General features: G+C 36.0%; 1 protein-coding gene across 1 annotated transcript in view; it reads right to left on the reverse strand.

Annotated features, from left to right (window-relative positions):
- Positions 1 to 15,594, reverse strand: part of KIF13B (kinesin family member 13B) — a 198,512-nt gene that overhangs the window by 60,388 nt on the left and 122,530 nt on the right. Inside the window, exons 22-29 of the mRNA XM_055346192.1 lie at positions 13,580 to 13,753; positions 11,348 to 11,505; positions 9,835 to 9,967; positions 4,855 to 5,001; positions 4,186 to 4,215; positions 2,555 to 2,654; positions 1,853 to 1,979; positions 1,043 to 1,098 (exon numbers count right to left, since the gene is read on the reverse strand). Coding sequence (XP_055202167.1) covers positions 1,043 to 1,098; positions 1,853 to 1,979; positions 2,555 to 2,654; positions 4,186 to 4,215; positions 4,855 to 5,001; positions 9,835 to 9,967; positions 11,348 to 11,505; positions 13,580 to 13,753 — 925 coding nt within the window. The remainder of the gene's footprint in view (positions 1 to 1,042; positions 1,099 to 1,852; positions 1,980 to 2,554; positions 2,655 to 4,185; positions 4,216 to 4,854; positions 5,002 to 9,834; positions 9,968 to 11,347; positions 11,506 to 13,579; positions 13,754 to 15,594) is intronic.

The raw sequence follows: 15,594 nt of genomic DNA on the forward strand, positions 1-15,594 counted from the left end.
TGCACACACATGAGCACCTCACCTGCCTAGGAACCTAATATGAGAATAATCTGGAGTAACCCTCAGCTTCCAAAGTGCCAGAGAACAACAAGGGAGGATAGAGGCAAAACACTCTATCTGAAACCCTCTCAGGTGGAGAGACAGCAGAATTTGTTAATGCTGTTTGCATATAATAATTTTATATAATTTTATAATAAAATAATTTTATTTTATTTATTTATAAAATAAATCTATAATTTTATATATAATTTTCCATATGTCTAAATAAGCTAAATAGTACAAGATGCTAAATAAATACCTCAGATATCATAACTTACTTTCAGCTAGATAGAAGAAAACCACTGAGGATACCCAAGCTTATCCATTTAGGATAGTTCATTGTACCACACGTTTTTTCTGCAAATGTTTTAGGAATTTAACTGCTGACTTTTACCTTATTTTTAGCTCTTTAATCTATCTTTTCAGCTTTATTTTCCTTCCTTGAACAGAGCAAATGTAAAATGTAGCCACATCCAAAATATTTTACGTGAAGGAGAAAAAAGTCAGAAAAAAATGACAGTTTCTCATAAACAAGCAATGCAGGAGTGAAGGGTATAAGAACTCACAGAAAAAGTGAGAAATTTGTTAGACAATGCTAAGAAAATACCACATAAAAGAAAGCATGCTACGTAAGCATCACTAGTTAAACTAGTCTTTTTCAGAGAGAAGTCTTTTCCTAAGAATTAACAAAGACAATACTCTAAGTGCAGGAAAACATGACTACTCCATCCTAACATGGTAAGAACAAAGCATACACATAAGTACGGATTATAGAATGAAATGTGAGAATGCGACAGGATAAACATACCTAGTACGGTAAAAAAATTATTATTCTTACAGAAAATTCATTCTTTGTCAAGGGTTAATGTCCCTCAGTGTACACAAAATGGACTCTAACCTTGGGCTTACAGAATTGCCTAACTGCAAACTTTGTTGGAATCTAAGTATTACTTGAACACTAATTCGTCAGAGGCAGGACTTCAGAAAGCACCTCCTAACTTACCATTTAAGTCAAGGAATATAACAGGAATGTGTGTTTCCATCCCAGGAACTGGGGTCCTAAAACATAATGAACAAATCGCATCTTAAATAAAGCAGACTTTCTCAGCAACATGTACTTCGAGATGCAGCGCTAACCCACACTGAGAAGTATTATAAGTTAAGCCAATGATATCATGTTTTTATTATATTTTCACATTAGAGATGCTCCCAAAGACCTACCTGTAACTGCTGCTTCTTTTCACTGGTGCTCTCGTGTATAATTATTGTATGTTCTGATACTAGAATTCAGTGTTATAAGATACATGTGCCTATTTATATTGAAACTCCCTTGTTTAAAGTTACTTTCTTAAAAAATTATATACCTAAGGACCCCATATGCCTGAATTTACTATTTTTAATTTCTATAAACTGGCACAGAACATTTGCTGACAGTACAGTTTAAGCCAGCACCAAAACCAAAAACTCCTGGAGATGCAATTTTATTATGACCAAATGGTCTTTTAAGGGAATGACCCAAGTAATTAACATATTAACTTTTTTTTAATGCTAAGTGCAGTGGTATTAAATATTGATTTAGATTCTCAGAAATCTTAATTACTTGGGCCAATAACAATATTATTTAATAAAACACAGTTTTAGGCCATAGTTATTCAGACTCATGAAAATAATTTAACACTTCCTCTAATTCAAACTTGTTTCCCCAGTACTATGATGAGTCTTTCATATATTGAAACATAGGCAAAATTCACACAGAAAGCAGGCAGCTCAGTGAGTATGTGGAACATCAGAAGGCTTGTGACAGCATTCATACCATTCTGCTGGGGCCCCTGGAATGCCACTGCCAGCAGAGGGCACCATTACTGCATTCCGCTCCTCCGTCAGAGTTAGCCTCATCTCTAAAAGTTGAGCTTCTCGGTCAGCATCATCCTCTGTTTTATCTAGAACATCAGGAATGAGGATCAAATACAGATTTCTCACCTGATTTACACTTTCATCCTGCGTATCAATAGGATTTGCCTGTACTTCAGTTACTGGTTGATAATGGTTCACCGAAAATTTATTACTTGCCTAATTAGTGATAAAAAAATCACAATAAAAAATGAATGATAAGCTGAAAAGGTTGATGTACTTTTACAGAAAGGCCATCTTAGGTTCATGGAAGGCCAACATGGGCCAGCACATGAATAATTTCTTCCAGAGTTAGAAGATTCAAGTGCCTTTGGGTAAGAAATCAAGAACATTAGCATCCTCCTTAATTTATTTTTGAAGGACAATGTTTATATACTGTATTTTCTCTCTTTGTTAGGGGTGGGGGGAGACCTATAGAAAGACATCATTACAGTTAAATAAATGTTACTCTGAAAGGATATGATAAAAATAAGCAACACTCCTATGTTCTTGCCATCCTCATTATTGATGTGTTCATGTACTTCTAATTTATGTGGCTGCAAATGGAGATTAATTCTGCACAGATTTAGGCAGGGGGAGGAAATATTCAACTTGCTTTTCCTACCATGTTTACTGACAAGTTTCTGCAGTTGTTGGTCTAAGTACTCCTGACGTTTTGTTAACGCATTTAGCCATTTTCTTCGCAGTCTCTCTAAATCCCGATCCTAAAAGGAAACAAGGGAAATTATGGCAAATATAACCTCAAGACAAGACATTTGAAACCAATGCTCCATTTACCTCACTCTAAGGTTTCAAAAATTTCAAGTATTATACATCAATCAAGATCTTTATGACCACTACTAGTTAACTCCAATCATTATTCAGAACAGAAAGTTCCAGAAACCAAAGCACTGTTATTCTGGAACAAGACAGCTTCTGAAAGGGCATTCTCTGATATCCAGAACCAGTTTTATTTCTATTGGTTCAAGGGATAGAACTCCAAGTAACTAAGATCTGTGATGCTCCTTTGCTGGATAAAAATCACAAATACTGGGGCACTTGGCTGGCTGTCAGAAGAGCATGCAACTCTTGATCTTGGAGTTGTGAGTTTGAGCCCCACACTGAACATTGGTATTACTTTTAAAAATTAATAAATTAGTACAATTTAAAAAAAATCACAAATACTACTCAATAATCTTCAACTCTATACCTTTGTGAACCATCATAAGAATTCCTTCAATTTCTTAACTTGTTTTAGCCTTCCACATGTTTCACTAGTAAAATATAAATGCTTCTCTCCCTTGTTTCTTGTGGGGGCATTTTTGGAGGAGAGAGGGGGCATTATCAACAGACTAAGAAGTCTACCAGCCAACACTTGACTGTACACCAATCTTGCCTCATTTCCTTTTATAATAAAGTTAACAAAACTGGGTAGATCAGTGGAATGCTGAGGATATAGTGTGTATCTGGATTTCACTAAGGCACTTAACCAAATAGCTCATGACATTCTTGTAGACAAGATGGAGAAATGTGCAATGAATCTACTTGAATGAAATCATAAATGACTGAAATATCACATCCAAAGAAGAGGGATTAATGGAATAATGTCAGCTTAAAAGAAATCTCTATTGTTGTGCCATAGGAGCCTGTATTTAACCCTATCTGATCCAATATTTTTATCAGTCACTTATAGGAAGGCAGACATTTTTATCAAATTAGAATGATGCAAAACCAGGAGAGTGACTACGCTGGATGACATAATCAGGATCCAAAGAGCTCTGACAGTCCTAAACAATGACTAGCAAGACTAACAAGATAGAACTTGACAGACATAAACAAAATCTTGCAGGAGATTAGGAAGAGGGGAGGTGGACAAAACCAAAGTTGTGTGGCTGTTTGAAGTGGGGAAGGGAGACCTGGTTTAAAAGATGGAAAATACCTAAGCAGTGTGGTTTGACAGAAGCTCAATATGAGACAGCTATTACAGGGAAAAGGGTGGATGACTCCATTCAAGGAAAGAAAGTGCAAGGAAAAGGATCTGGGGACATAGATCTGTGGGAAACTTGGATGAGGAGCTCCACGTTTGGAAAAGGATAACAGTCACAAATGATTTTTACACTAAAGTCTGCAAAACTCTGTTTTAATTTGGAAAAAAAGCAGTATTTGATTCAAAATTAATTGTCTAATTCTTAAGTAACAGTATGACTGGACTCAGGAATGTGTAATCTAGCTCATGATGGTAAGGTGCTTCCTTACCTGGTAGCTGTCCATGTCCTCCTCGTCCTCCTAGAAGAAAAATATATTACAGATAACTAAAACAATTGTTTTTTTCCAAGAATCAAGCTACCCATAACAACCAACCTCTTCCCATACCTTCTATTTTCTAATTTAATAAATAAATACTATTTCATCTCCCACCCATGCTCACCCTCATTCTCAGTTTTATCATTTTCAGGAAGTTGGAGTAAAATCTTAAGCTTCTCATAGGAAAGTGAAGAACACTCATTTGACCTTTTCAGGAACCAGTACAATACTTTCCCTGCTGGGTTTATAGTCCCACTCCCCAGGAGAAATCAAACACCTGCTGGCAAACAGTCTTTAGAAGCCAGTAGGGGGTTTTTGCAGAGAGGGTCGGTAGTAGGGGAAGTTAATCACTAGTAGGCAACTGAGGAATTTCTAGAGACTGTGATGTCTTAACCCTCAGTTTGCTATATACCAGGGCAAAACCAACAGTCTGGTATGGGTGCAGTGACTCTATGCAAATGTAATGTAGTGTAAAAAAACAAAAACAAAAACAAAACAATAAAACATTAAAGAAAAGTGAAAGAAGAATTGTTCACGGAAGGTAGTTTTCTGGCAGGTTCCAAAAGACTCTTTCATCTCATCAGGTCTTTCAACAAGAACATACCTGGCACAGAAACTTACATGAAAAGTCTCATGAGTCTTGGGGGATTTGAGCGTTCTAACTTTTACACATCCAATGCCAACAGACAATATACATTCTTCCATCAGTGGTAAAGTCCCAGATTCCTGCACAGACTTTACTTCCACTTGGACTCGCCGGGACTGTCCCTGTATCAATACACAATTCTTAAAATCAGTGTAATTTCCAAAAATTTGGTTTAGAGAGACCCCTACAGGCTGATGTTGAAAAAGTGTTTAACTTTGGAGACACTGTCTCAGCTTTAAAAGTAGTAAACTACAAATTGAAAAACTAATCAGGAAAAAAATTTTACCTTTTAAGCAAGTAGAAAGACATGGACTATATGGCTTACATATTTTTTCAATAAAAAGAAACATTAAGAGGAAACATTCTAACAAAGGAAATGCAAAAAAGCAAGGGACAATAAAACTGTCCAACTCACAATCAAATAAATACAAAATAAAATAAGCACAATACACCTTTATTTTCACTTACTAAACTAAGAATTATCTTTTAAAAAGGCAATTTCTGATACTGCCCAAAGTTTACGAATCAGGCAATTATATACATTGTTGGTGGGAAAACAGACTGGTAAAAGCTTTCTGCAAGGCACTTTGCCTTAAAAGTATAACTAACCCTTCACCCAGCAATTCAACTTTCTAAGAATCTGTTCTTAATAAATAATCATATATGTATATAAGGAATCTTAAAGCAATGTTAAGAATAAAAAACTAGATACAAATAAATGTATAATATTAACAATTGTTTAAACTATGGTGTATATAATAAAATATTACATTGTCATTAAAATATTGCTATAGAAAAATATACGTGATATACTAAGTTAAAGAGATTGGGGCACCTGAGTGGCTCAGTCGGTTAAGCATTCAACTCTTGATTTCACCTCAGGTCATGATCTCGGGGTCATGAGATTGACTCCTGCATTCGTATCTGGACTAGGTGTGGAGCCTGCTTAAGATTCTCTCTCCCTCTCCCCCTGCCGCCTCCTGTCTCTCTCAGAAAAAAAAAATTAAGATTTTATTTATTCATGAGAGACAGAGAGAGAGAAGCAGAGACACAGGCAGAGGGATAAGCAGGCTCCCTGCGGGGAGTCTGATGTGGGACTCGATCCCAGGACCCCAGGATCACGCCCTGAGCTAAAGGCTGACGCTCAACCACTGAGCCACCCAGGCATCCCGACTTTTTTTAAGTGGATTACCAAACCCAATATACATAGTATTATCTACTTTTAAAAATAAGCATAGTCAGAAATAAGAATGATAACAACTATCCTGGGTTCACTGCTCTAATACCAAATAATTTAAAACCATGCAGTAAAATGAAGAACTGAACAGAGAGAAACTGTTCCTTCTCACACACATTTTCATAATATTTATGCCACCCTGTATGTTTACAATGAAGAAGTATTTTAAAAGAAGATACCCCATGTTCCTAAATCACTGACTTCAAAGTTGGTTTATAAATTTTAGGAATGTAAAACAGAATTTGAACAATGGAATTTGAATATACAATTTCAAGTCAGTTACTCTTCCCTTCTCCCATCAGATTTTAATTCCCAAGAGCTCTGCGTTATCAGGGAAATCAATTTAGGCAATCATTAATCAGAAGGCTAGATTTGAAGAGATGGGTTACAGATGTCTTTTGATTTAATATTTTCCAAGGACTATGCATCAGATATTTTGTGGAAAGAGTACCTCAGGAAACATTTTAATTGTCTAAAACGGTTTAGTCATTTCAATTAGCTACATTTTGTTTGTTTACTTTGCCTAAAACAGAAAGTAGCCTACTCCCTGTGTGCATCCACACTGGAAGGGGGAAGTACAGGCACTGGGGGGTTGGGGGTTCAAGGTAGGCAAGATCCAGGAACAGCTCACTGTGCCACAGAAAAAGCTTTAAACAGTACACTTTAAACTAATGAACTGAACTTCCTGTAACTACTAATATTTGAGCATTTGTTAACCACAAAACCAGCAATTTCAGATGGTTAACATAATCAGTTCTCCTCTGCTGTTTTCCTGTTCAAGAACAGTAGGTTCTGGTTTTGAAATACATTAAATTCAAATGAGCCTACCATCCAAGTCATTCTATGAACTAGCCACATATGCTTCTATAACCTGTTACTGCTTTCCAGATTACTGCTACATGTTATTTTCTCCCCAAACTTACCTAATTCCAACTACTATAACTTTATTGTTGCTGTTTATGTATGAAAAAAAGCTTTTGCATTATTGCTTCAGCACCCAGATTAAGACTCACATCTTTCAAAAAACCTTTCCTGATGAACTCAATGCATCTTTGAACACTTTGAGTAGTAAAGGCTGTCAGAAATATGACAAATACTTATATATTCTATTTATACTAACCACAGAAAATTATCTGGTCTTGCCTTCCAGGCAACGAATTTCTGAGGCATCCAAAGAAGACAGATAGATAGATATATTATATATATAGCTTCAACAGATGTTCAGAAAAAGATGTTCTTCACACCCTTAAGAGTCCTATTTTATGTATATATCTGATGCTATAATTTAAGCTAATTTCCTTTTGATTTTAGTTCTTTGCCCATACATGAATGAATTTGCTAGAATTTATTTGCTGGGGTCAGAGAACAAGTGCTTATCACCTTCCTACTAAAACATTCAGAAACTTAAATATTTGAGCAAACTTTTTAAGCAAAATTTCTTTTCCCTTTAATCTTTTCTCACATTCTGCTTTGAATGATTTCAACATTCATTTTTTTTTAATTTATTTATTTATTTATTTATTTATGATAGTCACAGAGAGAGAGAGAGAGAGGCAGAGACACAGGCAGAGGGAGAAGCAGGCTCCATGCACCGGGAGCCCGATGTGGGATTCGATCCCGGGTCTCCAAGATCGCGCCCTGGGCCAAAGGCAGGCGCCAAACCACTGCGCCACCCAGGGATTCCCTCAACATTCATTTTTAAGAACTATTCTAATAGTTTACCATTGTTCTAAATTATAGAAACTATCATAGGAGACAATATTCTACTAAATGTCGAATTAATGTAAAGTATAGCAAAAAAAGAGTTTTTCCAAATCTTCTATGTAAATTCTATTAAGATAATTTCTCTTTAGCTGGTGGCATAGAAACTTTACAGATTATAATCTGCCTAGGGTTAAGTGACAATTCCCACATATTTCTCTGCTACATTGATTTCTGGCAGGTATTCATATCTACTCAGCTGCATTTATTTTTTTTTAAGATTTTATCTATTTATTCATGAGAGACACAGAGAGAGAGAGGCAGAGATACAGGCAGAGGGAGAAGCAGGTTCCCTGCAGGAAGCCTGATATAGGACTTGATCCCAGGACCTTGGGATCACACCCTGAGCCAAAGGCAGATGCTCAACCGCTGAGCCACCTATGCACACCCCCTCAGCTGCATTTATTTAACACCTCCCATAGTATTATAGAAGACATTTGGTCTTTGTCTTCAGATCCTGACAGAGAGCTCCTAAAACTCAAAACTTCTTATGTGATAATGATTATAGGTGCGTCTTTTAATGATGGAACTTTTAACCTGGCAATTCTTGGTAGGCCCCTAGATAGCTTCAGGAAGGGAGCTGGTAGCCAGAAACAAAACAAAACAAAACAAAAACAAGCCTTGATTAGAAGTTTGGAACAGGGCGGGGGGTGGGGAGGTGCCTGAGTGGCTCAGCTGGGTAAGCATCTGCCTTTGGCTCAGGTCACAATATCTCAGGGTCCTGGGATCAATCTCCATGTCGGGCTCAGCAAGAAGCTGCTTTTCCTTCTCCCTCTGCCACTCCCCTTGCTCAAGCTCTCTCTGTCTCTCTCTCAAATAAATAAAATCCTTAAAAAAAGAAGAAGAAGAAGAAGAAGAAGAAGAAGAAGAAGAAGAAGAAGAAGAAGAAGAAGAAGAAAAAGAAGAGGTTTCGAACTGTCAGCCCCATCCCAAAACCTCTGTACAGAGAAGGGATGGAGATTGAGTTACTCACCCATGGCCAATGCTTTCAACAGTTATGAAACATAATAAACATCCAATGAACATCCAGAGAGGACATGCAAGCTCTTTATCCCTCCTACTATACTTTGTCCCACAAATCTCCTCCATTGGTCTATTATTCTTGAGTCGTATCCTTTATTTTTAAAAAAACTAGAAATAGTAAGTAAAGGGGAGAAGAGTTGGGCAAACTCCTAACTTTGCAGCCAAGTTGGAAAGAACTGAGAACCCAATACTTGGAACTGGCATCTGAAGTAAGGGCAACCTTATGCTTAAATCTGAGCCCTTACACCTGTGGTATCTGACACTAACTTCGGGTGGCTAGGGTCTAAACCAAATTGAACTGCAGGACACTCAGTTGATGCCTGCAGAGAATCAGAGAACTGACTGGTATTAGGAGGAAAAGAGCCCTTTCACCTCCCAAGTACCAAGCACTGTGCTTCATATATGGTACCTCTAACCTCATACTAGTCATACAAAGTTGATGTTATCATCACACCTCCACTTTATTTCTAAGGAAAGGTTCTGAGAGGTTACCGAATTTGGTCGCAGATTTAGGGCTAAGCCAGGGGAGATCAAAACTGAACCCTAGCATGTTACTAGACTGTGAAGTGTTGTTCCTTCTGCCATGTCACATTGTTTCTCCTTAGAGAATCTTTAGAAATATTCTAATGCTGCTTGATATGTTTCCATTGTTTCCTGCAATTGAATACTGAGTCATCTTTTAAAGCTTATCTTTTTGTTTACTTAAACCTAAAAGAAGTTGGTTTTAAAATAATATAATTAGTAATATTTTTTAAAATGAAAGAAAACAGACATGAAATAGGAGGCAATTTTAATACAAAATATGGACTTGGCTAGTCTAGATTTCATTATCACCAATCCGACATTTCTGCTAATAGGAATCCAATATTAAGCTTTACAGTGCCAAAGAATTTAATGTTAACATTCAAAATGATAACTTTCACAATCTTGTTACCTGCCGGAGTTGAAAGATTCCTCCTGTTGGCACATCCTTTGCAGAAATTACTTCCACAGGGCAGTATTCGCCATTCTCATTCTGTTCCAAGATCTGGACCCAGAATTCCACTTTTCTGGTAACTTCACTCCATCTAGGAAATAGTTGAAGTTCTTGGAAAATCATACATTTCTATTTCAATACAGGCAGCTTAGGATCCTTCACATGAGAACTAACAATGATAATGAGGTCAAAACAGAATAATTCAATAGAATGACCTATAGTTCAGTGAGTTAATATACAAATACATACTAGCAAATATAATTAAAAGCAAAACAAAACAAATTTAACATCAGAACTGAAATGGTTCCTTCATCTCATTTAAAAAGGTATGATAATCACCAATCTATTCACCAATCTATTCAAAGTGGTTCAAATATGGTAATCAGAGGCCCAAAAGCAAGTACAGTGATTATCTTTTCATAGATAAAGGTAGTGATATATACGCTTGATTTTGTAACTTGACAAACATCTTTACTCAGATTAATAACAGAATCAAGAAAAAAACTCAATGTCTAGTTTAGGATCTACTGAAACATTCTAAATGCAAAAAAAAGAACATCTGGTTCTCTTCTATAATAAGATGGAAAGCACAAACCATGCTCTTTCAGTCATTCCCTTTTAACTCTTCTTTTTATAATCCTGGTCAACAAATAAGCCTGCCTCCTTCCATGATTGATGGCATTTCAAAAGAACTTTGTGCTAAAGTCAAAATAAGTAAAACCTGAATTCTAGAGTATATCTTGATCCATCCTCCCTACAGTTGATTAATTAGAATTCAGAATAATAAGCAACTATTCTCCAAAAATTCATTCATTCTTCATTCTTAACTAACTTCTCTTCCATCACTCTTCAAAGTTCACTCCTCCAAGAAGTTTAAATGTGCTATAAATACCCTGGAAACAATAGTATCTATCCCTGGGATACTGATAATGCACAGGAAAGGGTTATCTTTATAAATGGCAGTATTAATCTCTAGCAATTCTTTAAAATTACAAATGGAAGGGGGATTGGGGTGGCTCAGTTGGTTAAGCATCTGTCTTTAGCTCAGGTCATGATCCCAGGGTGCTGGGATCAAGCCTCATGTCAGATTCCCTACTAAGCAGCCTGCTTTTCCCTCTCCTTCTCAGCTCATGCTCTCTCTATCTCTGTCTCTCTCTCAAATACATAAATAAAATCTTTAAAAATAAAATAAAATAAAATAGGCAGCCCGGGTGGCTCAGCGGTTTAGCGCCACCTTCAGCCCAGGGTCTGATCCTGGAATCCGGGATCGAGTCCCATATTGAGTCCCATATCGGGCTCCCTGTGTGGAGCCTGCTTCTCTCTCTGCCTGTGTCTCTGCCTCTGTGTGTGTGTGTGTGTGTGTGTGTGTGTGTGTGTGTGTGTGTGTGTGTGATGAATAAATAAATAAAATCTTTTTAAAAAATAAATAAATAAAATAATATATGGAACCAGAAGGATATCTAAAATTCACCTATCCCGAAGACTACGTGTTTTTGCTTGAATAATCCCCAAATCCCACAGGGCTGGGTTTTTCCGAGGATCATTCATCTTATGGCCATATACTTCAATTGCCAATGCTCCTTCTGAAAGATGCTCAATGAAGTCTTCGGTAATGTTAACAGAAAACTCCTGAAAAAAAAAAAGTAATTATAGAAAGGAAATACTTTCTGGTAACTTTATGATTACTTATATCCACCATCATATAGCTACTTCATCATGGAGAAGAGAAATGAAAAAAAATGTTTTAATTATAGAACAGAACTATCATCTAACATGCATAATGAATGCTCAGATGGTCTAAGGTTCTTGACTTTAAACATAAGTCTAACTCTGATTTTTTAAAATACTTTTCGCCTTGAAAATCTATTATGAAAAACCAGTATTGTGTTTTATTTTGTTAGCAATATTTGGGAAGCCATTTTTAAGGCATAAATAATTATATTAAGAATTCCAGGGCAGCCTGGGTGGCTCAGCAGTTTAGCGCTGCCTTCGGCCCAGGGCCTGATCTTGAAGACCCAGGATCAAGTCCCATGTCGGGCTCCCTGCATGGAGCCTGCTTCTCCCTCTGCCTGTGTCTCTGCCATTCTCTCTCTCTCTCTCTCTCTCTCTCTCTCTCTCTCATGAATAAATAAATAAAATCTTAAAAAAAAAGAATTCCAACAATGATCTACAATGTCTTGATATAAAAGTTATTAGAAGCAATAAGGGAGCAGTGTGTTAGAACAACAATTTTTTCTAGCTTTTAGGAAGCTAATTATCTCCGTTAATAGAGTAAGGAAATAAATAATGATCATCAATACAAAAAAATCTAATTTTTAAAAATTCTCTTAATCTGTCCATCTTTACAAGATACACATGACAGCATTTTATAGTAATCATTAAGCTCCAAAACAGTTTATTGTAAAAAGTCATAGAATATACACTTTCTTTCTCTCTCTCAATCTTTAACACACTAAAGGTATTTCTACGTTTAAAAGAGATTATAAAGAGACCTCTCCCTCAAAAAACTTGAGATGGATCAACTATGGTATAGTAGAAACAAAAAATCTAGAGTCTGACCATCCTGACTCTTTTAATTACTAGTCATGGGAAAATGGACCTCTCTGAACTAGCTGCTTCTGCTAAAAATAAAAAAATACTATCATTGAATACAACTGTGGTAAAGATTAAGTGAAAGAATAACAAAGTCCTTAGTAGAGCATTAAGTGTTCAATAAAGTTCATTTTTTGTCTCTTTCCTATCTTCACTTTCTCTAAAACACTAGTTTCCTAAACTTTTTAGATGACAATTTCTCCAATAATCTTATACAAAACATGGATTCCTTTGAGTGTGTGTATACACACACACACACACACACACACATATATATAGTTGACCCTTGAACAACATGGGGATAACAGGTACCAAACCCCCACGGAGTCAAAAATCCACACACTAACTTTGACTCCCTAAAAACTTAACTACTAATAGCCTATATTGACCAGAAAGTCTTTCCAATAACATAAACAGTTGATTAACACATATTTTATATGTCATGTATATTATGTACTGTATTCTTACAATAAAGTAAGCTAGGGAAAAGGAAACATTATTAAGAAAACCAAAAAAAAAAAGAAAAAGAAAAAGAAAAAAAAAAGAAAACCAAAAGGGGGGCACCTATGTGGCTTAGTAGATTAAGCATCTGACCCTTCATTTTGGCTCAGGTCATGATCTCAAAGTTGTGAGACTGAGCCTCACATCAGGTTCTGGGCTCCTCATGGAACCTGCTTGATTCTCTCACCCTCTGCCCCTCCCTCCCTAAAAAACTAGTCAATTAAAAATAAGTAAAATATTTTTTTTAAAGGAAACCAAAAGGAAAAGAAAATGCATTTACAACCTGTGTTGTGCAAGGGTCAGCTGTATATATATTGACATAAAAGTAAATTTTTATTGTGGAGGAGTTAAGGAGCACTGACACTTTAGTGTTCCACCCCCCCACCCAGCTTTACTGAGATACAGATGACATATAACACTGTGCTAATTTAAGGTGTACCACTAGTGTATTGATGACATTTCAGTTTTTGACTCCAACCACACTCTAAGAAATTCTGATTCAAGATCTATGTTGATACCATATTACTCAACAAAATAATGCTCATTTTACAGTCAGTCCTGTTTTTACCTAAGTAATCAAATGTTAACCATGTCTGGAAAACCAACTTACATTGCAGTGATCAAAGACAACCATGCACTGAGGCTCCTTGCTGACAGGAGAGGAGGAGGAGGTATCCACTTCAGGTGCAACAGTTACTGGCTCCTGCTGATCCCAGAAGCTGTATTTGCAGAACACAAAGTGGGACAGATGCTGTGGCAACCCAGTGGCCTGGAGTATTTTAACCTGAAGGAAAAGTGAGGCTCTGTTTTTAACTCAGAAAAGGTGCAATAATAAGTACCTTGAATCAGATATGGGTCCCAGTCTTGGCTGTGTTACTACTGGTTTTTGTTGACCAAATCCCCTTCACTCTGGGGCAGTATTTCCTCAACTGCGCAATGCTGACAAGAACTGTCGTGTTTAGTAAGAGGTTGACACAGGGTAACAATGACCTTGACTATATAAACTCGGGATATTTTCAAGCATTTAGAGGCCAATTCTAGTTTCTTACAACATCATTATGATCATCATATAATAATAATAATAATAATAATAGTAATAATTGGCTCAAAAAAATAAAAGTTCTCAACCATCAACACCATTCAATGATATGAATTCAGCTAACTATGGACAGGTCCCAACAACATAAGATTGTTAGGAATGATAAATGAAGAATGAAATCAGCATAGGTGCCAATAAGGAACATTCAGTAAAGGGCAAAAAACATTTATTTGATGTTTTGAAGGATAAAAAAATAACAAGGTTCTTGAGTAGAATATTACATGGTACTAGAGAATTTTTTGGAAAATTTTAAAGGCATTAGGAAGGTATACTTTGAAGATATGGAGGGACAAAAGGAGGAGATTAAAGATAGTGAATGTTGATGATCTCTGTACCAACTCTTACTGAATGCCTTTTCTATGTGGACTTAGGGGAGATGAATCAAAGAAAATGCATCCTGGGCTTCAGGAGTGTAGAATTTTGTGATAACAACATGCAGTTAGAAATATATGTCTAATCAGACCCAAATGCACCAGGAATAAATGCCCATAATGGATTTAAAGCAGTCAAATATTCTAAATATTTCTTTTGGTCAGCAGTGATAGGTTGATTTTTAAGTTGGGATTTTTGTGATAAGTTGTGACATTCTAAAACTCCTCCAACTATAAAGGAAACTAAATTCTAAAATTAATTAAGCAAAACTAAATTCTAATTTTAGAATTGACTGGGCTGATTTTCATATGATTGAGCACTGATCATTTATTATGTTTTTCACTTGGTCACTTCCTGCATGTTGCATGATGTGCTATGCATCCAGTAAATAAATTTAACAAAAATAAACTTGAATATGTGGCCAAAGCTGATGTAGTTCAACAACCACAAATATAATTGTCTTAACGTTTTAGGGTGCATTAATAATAACACAGAATATCGTGCAAAGCAGATGACTATTTTCTTCTATACCAGGCACTTATATAATGGGTAGGCAATTGTTGAGAAATCCTATTACTGTTCATTTTTCCCTACAATGGCAACAAGAGTTTGAAACATTTAGATATCAATTCTCTGAAAGGCTACAAAACGACAGATTGACTAATGCAATTATTTGTCCAAACCCAAAAGAGTGAGCAATCAGTGTTTGACAATTAATTTTTTGTTAAATTTTAAAAACCACCACTTTTTTTCATTAAGTTTTTAAAATTTTTTAGTATATTCTTCAAGGTGAGACAATGTGATATTTGAGAAGATTACAAGATTTTTGTAGAACAAAGATCTAAATAAAACTCTCTGTCACATATTAGCTTCTGTTTTTGAGCAGATTAAATTCTTAGTTTTCTTAGGCTGAGATTTCGCCTATGTGAAACAGGATAGCTACCTACCTAATGATGATGTAGTGTGAGGAATGATGCTGGTGTGAGGAATGACTGTACAAGTAAAATGAAATGAACAAAATCACATCCAAGTACTGAATGGACAGATGTTTGATACATACTTCTCTGTGATTAAATTCCATCAGAAAGCCAATATTTTTTCTTAAAAATCAATCTCAATTTTAAGATCGAAATACATTATAAGATTTTATATGC

This window comes from Nyctereutes procyonoides, unplaced genomic scaffold, assembly GCF_905146905.1.
Source record: "Nyctereutes procyonoides isolate TBG_1078 unplaced genomic scaffold, NYPRO_anot_genome, whole genome shotgun sequence".
Lineage (NCBI taxonomy): Eukaryota > Metazoa > Chordata > Mammalia > Carnivora > Canidae > Nyctereutes > Nyctereutes procyonoides.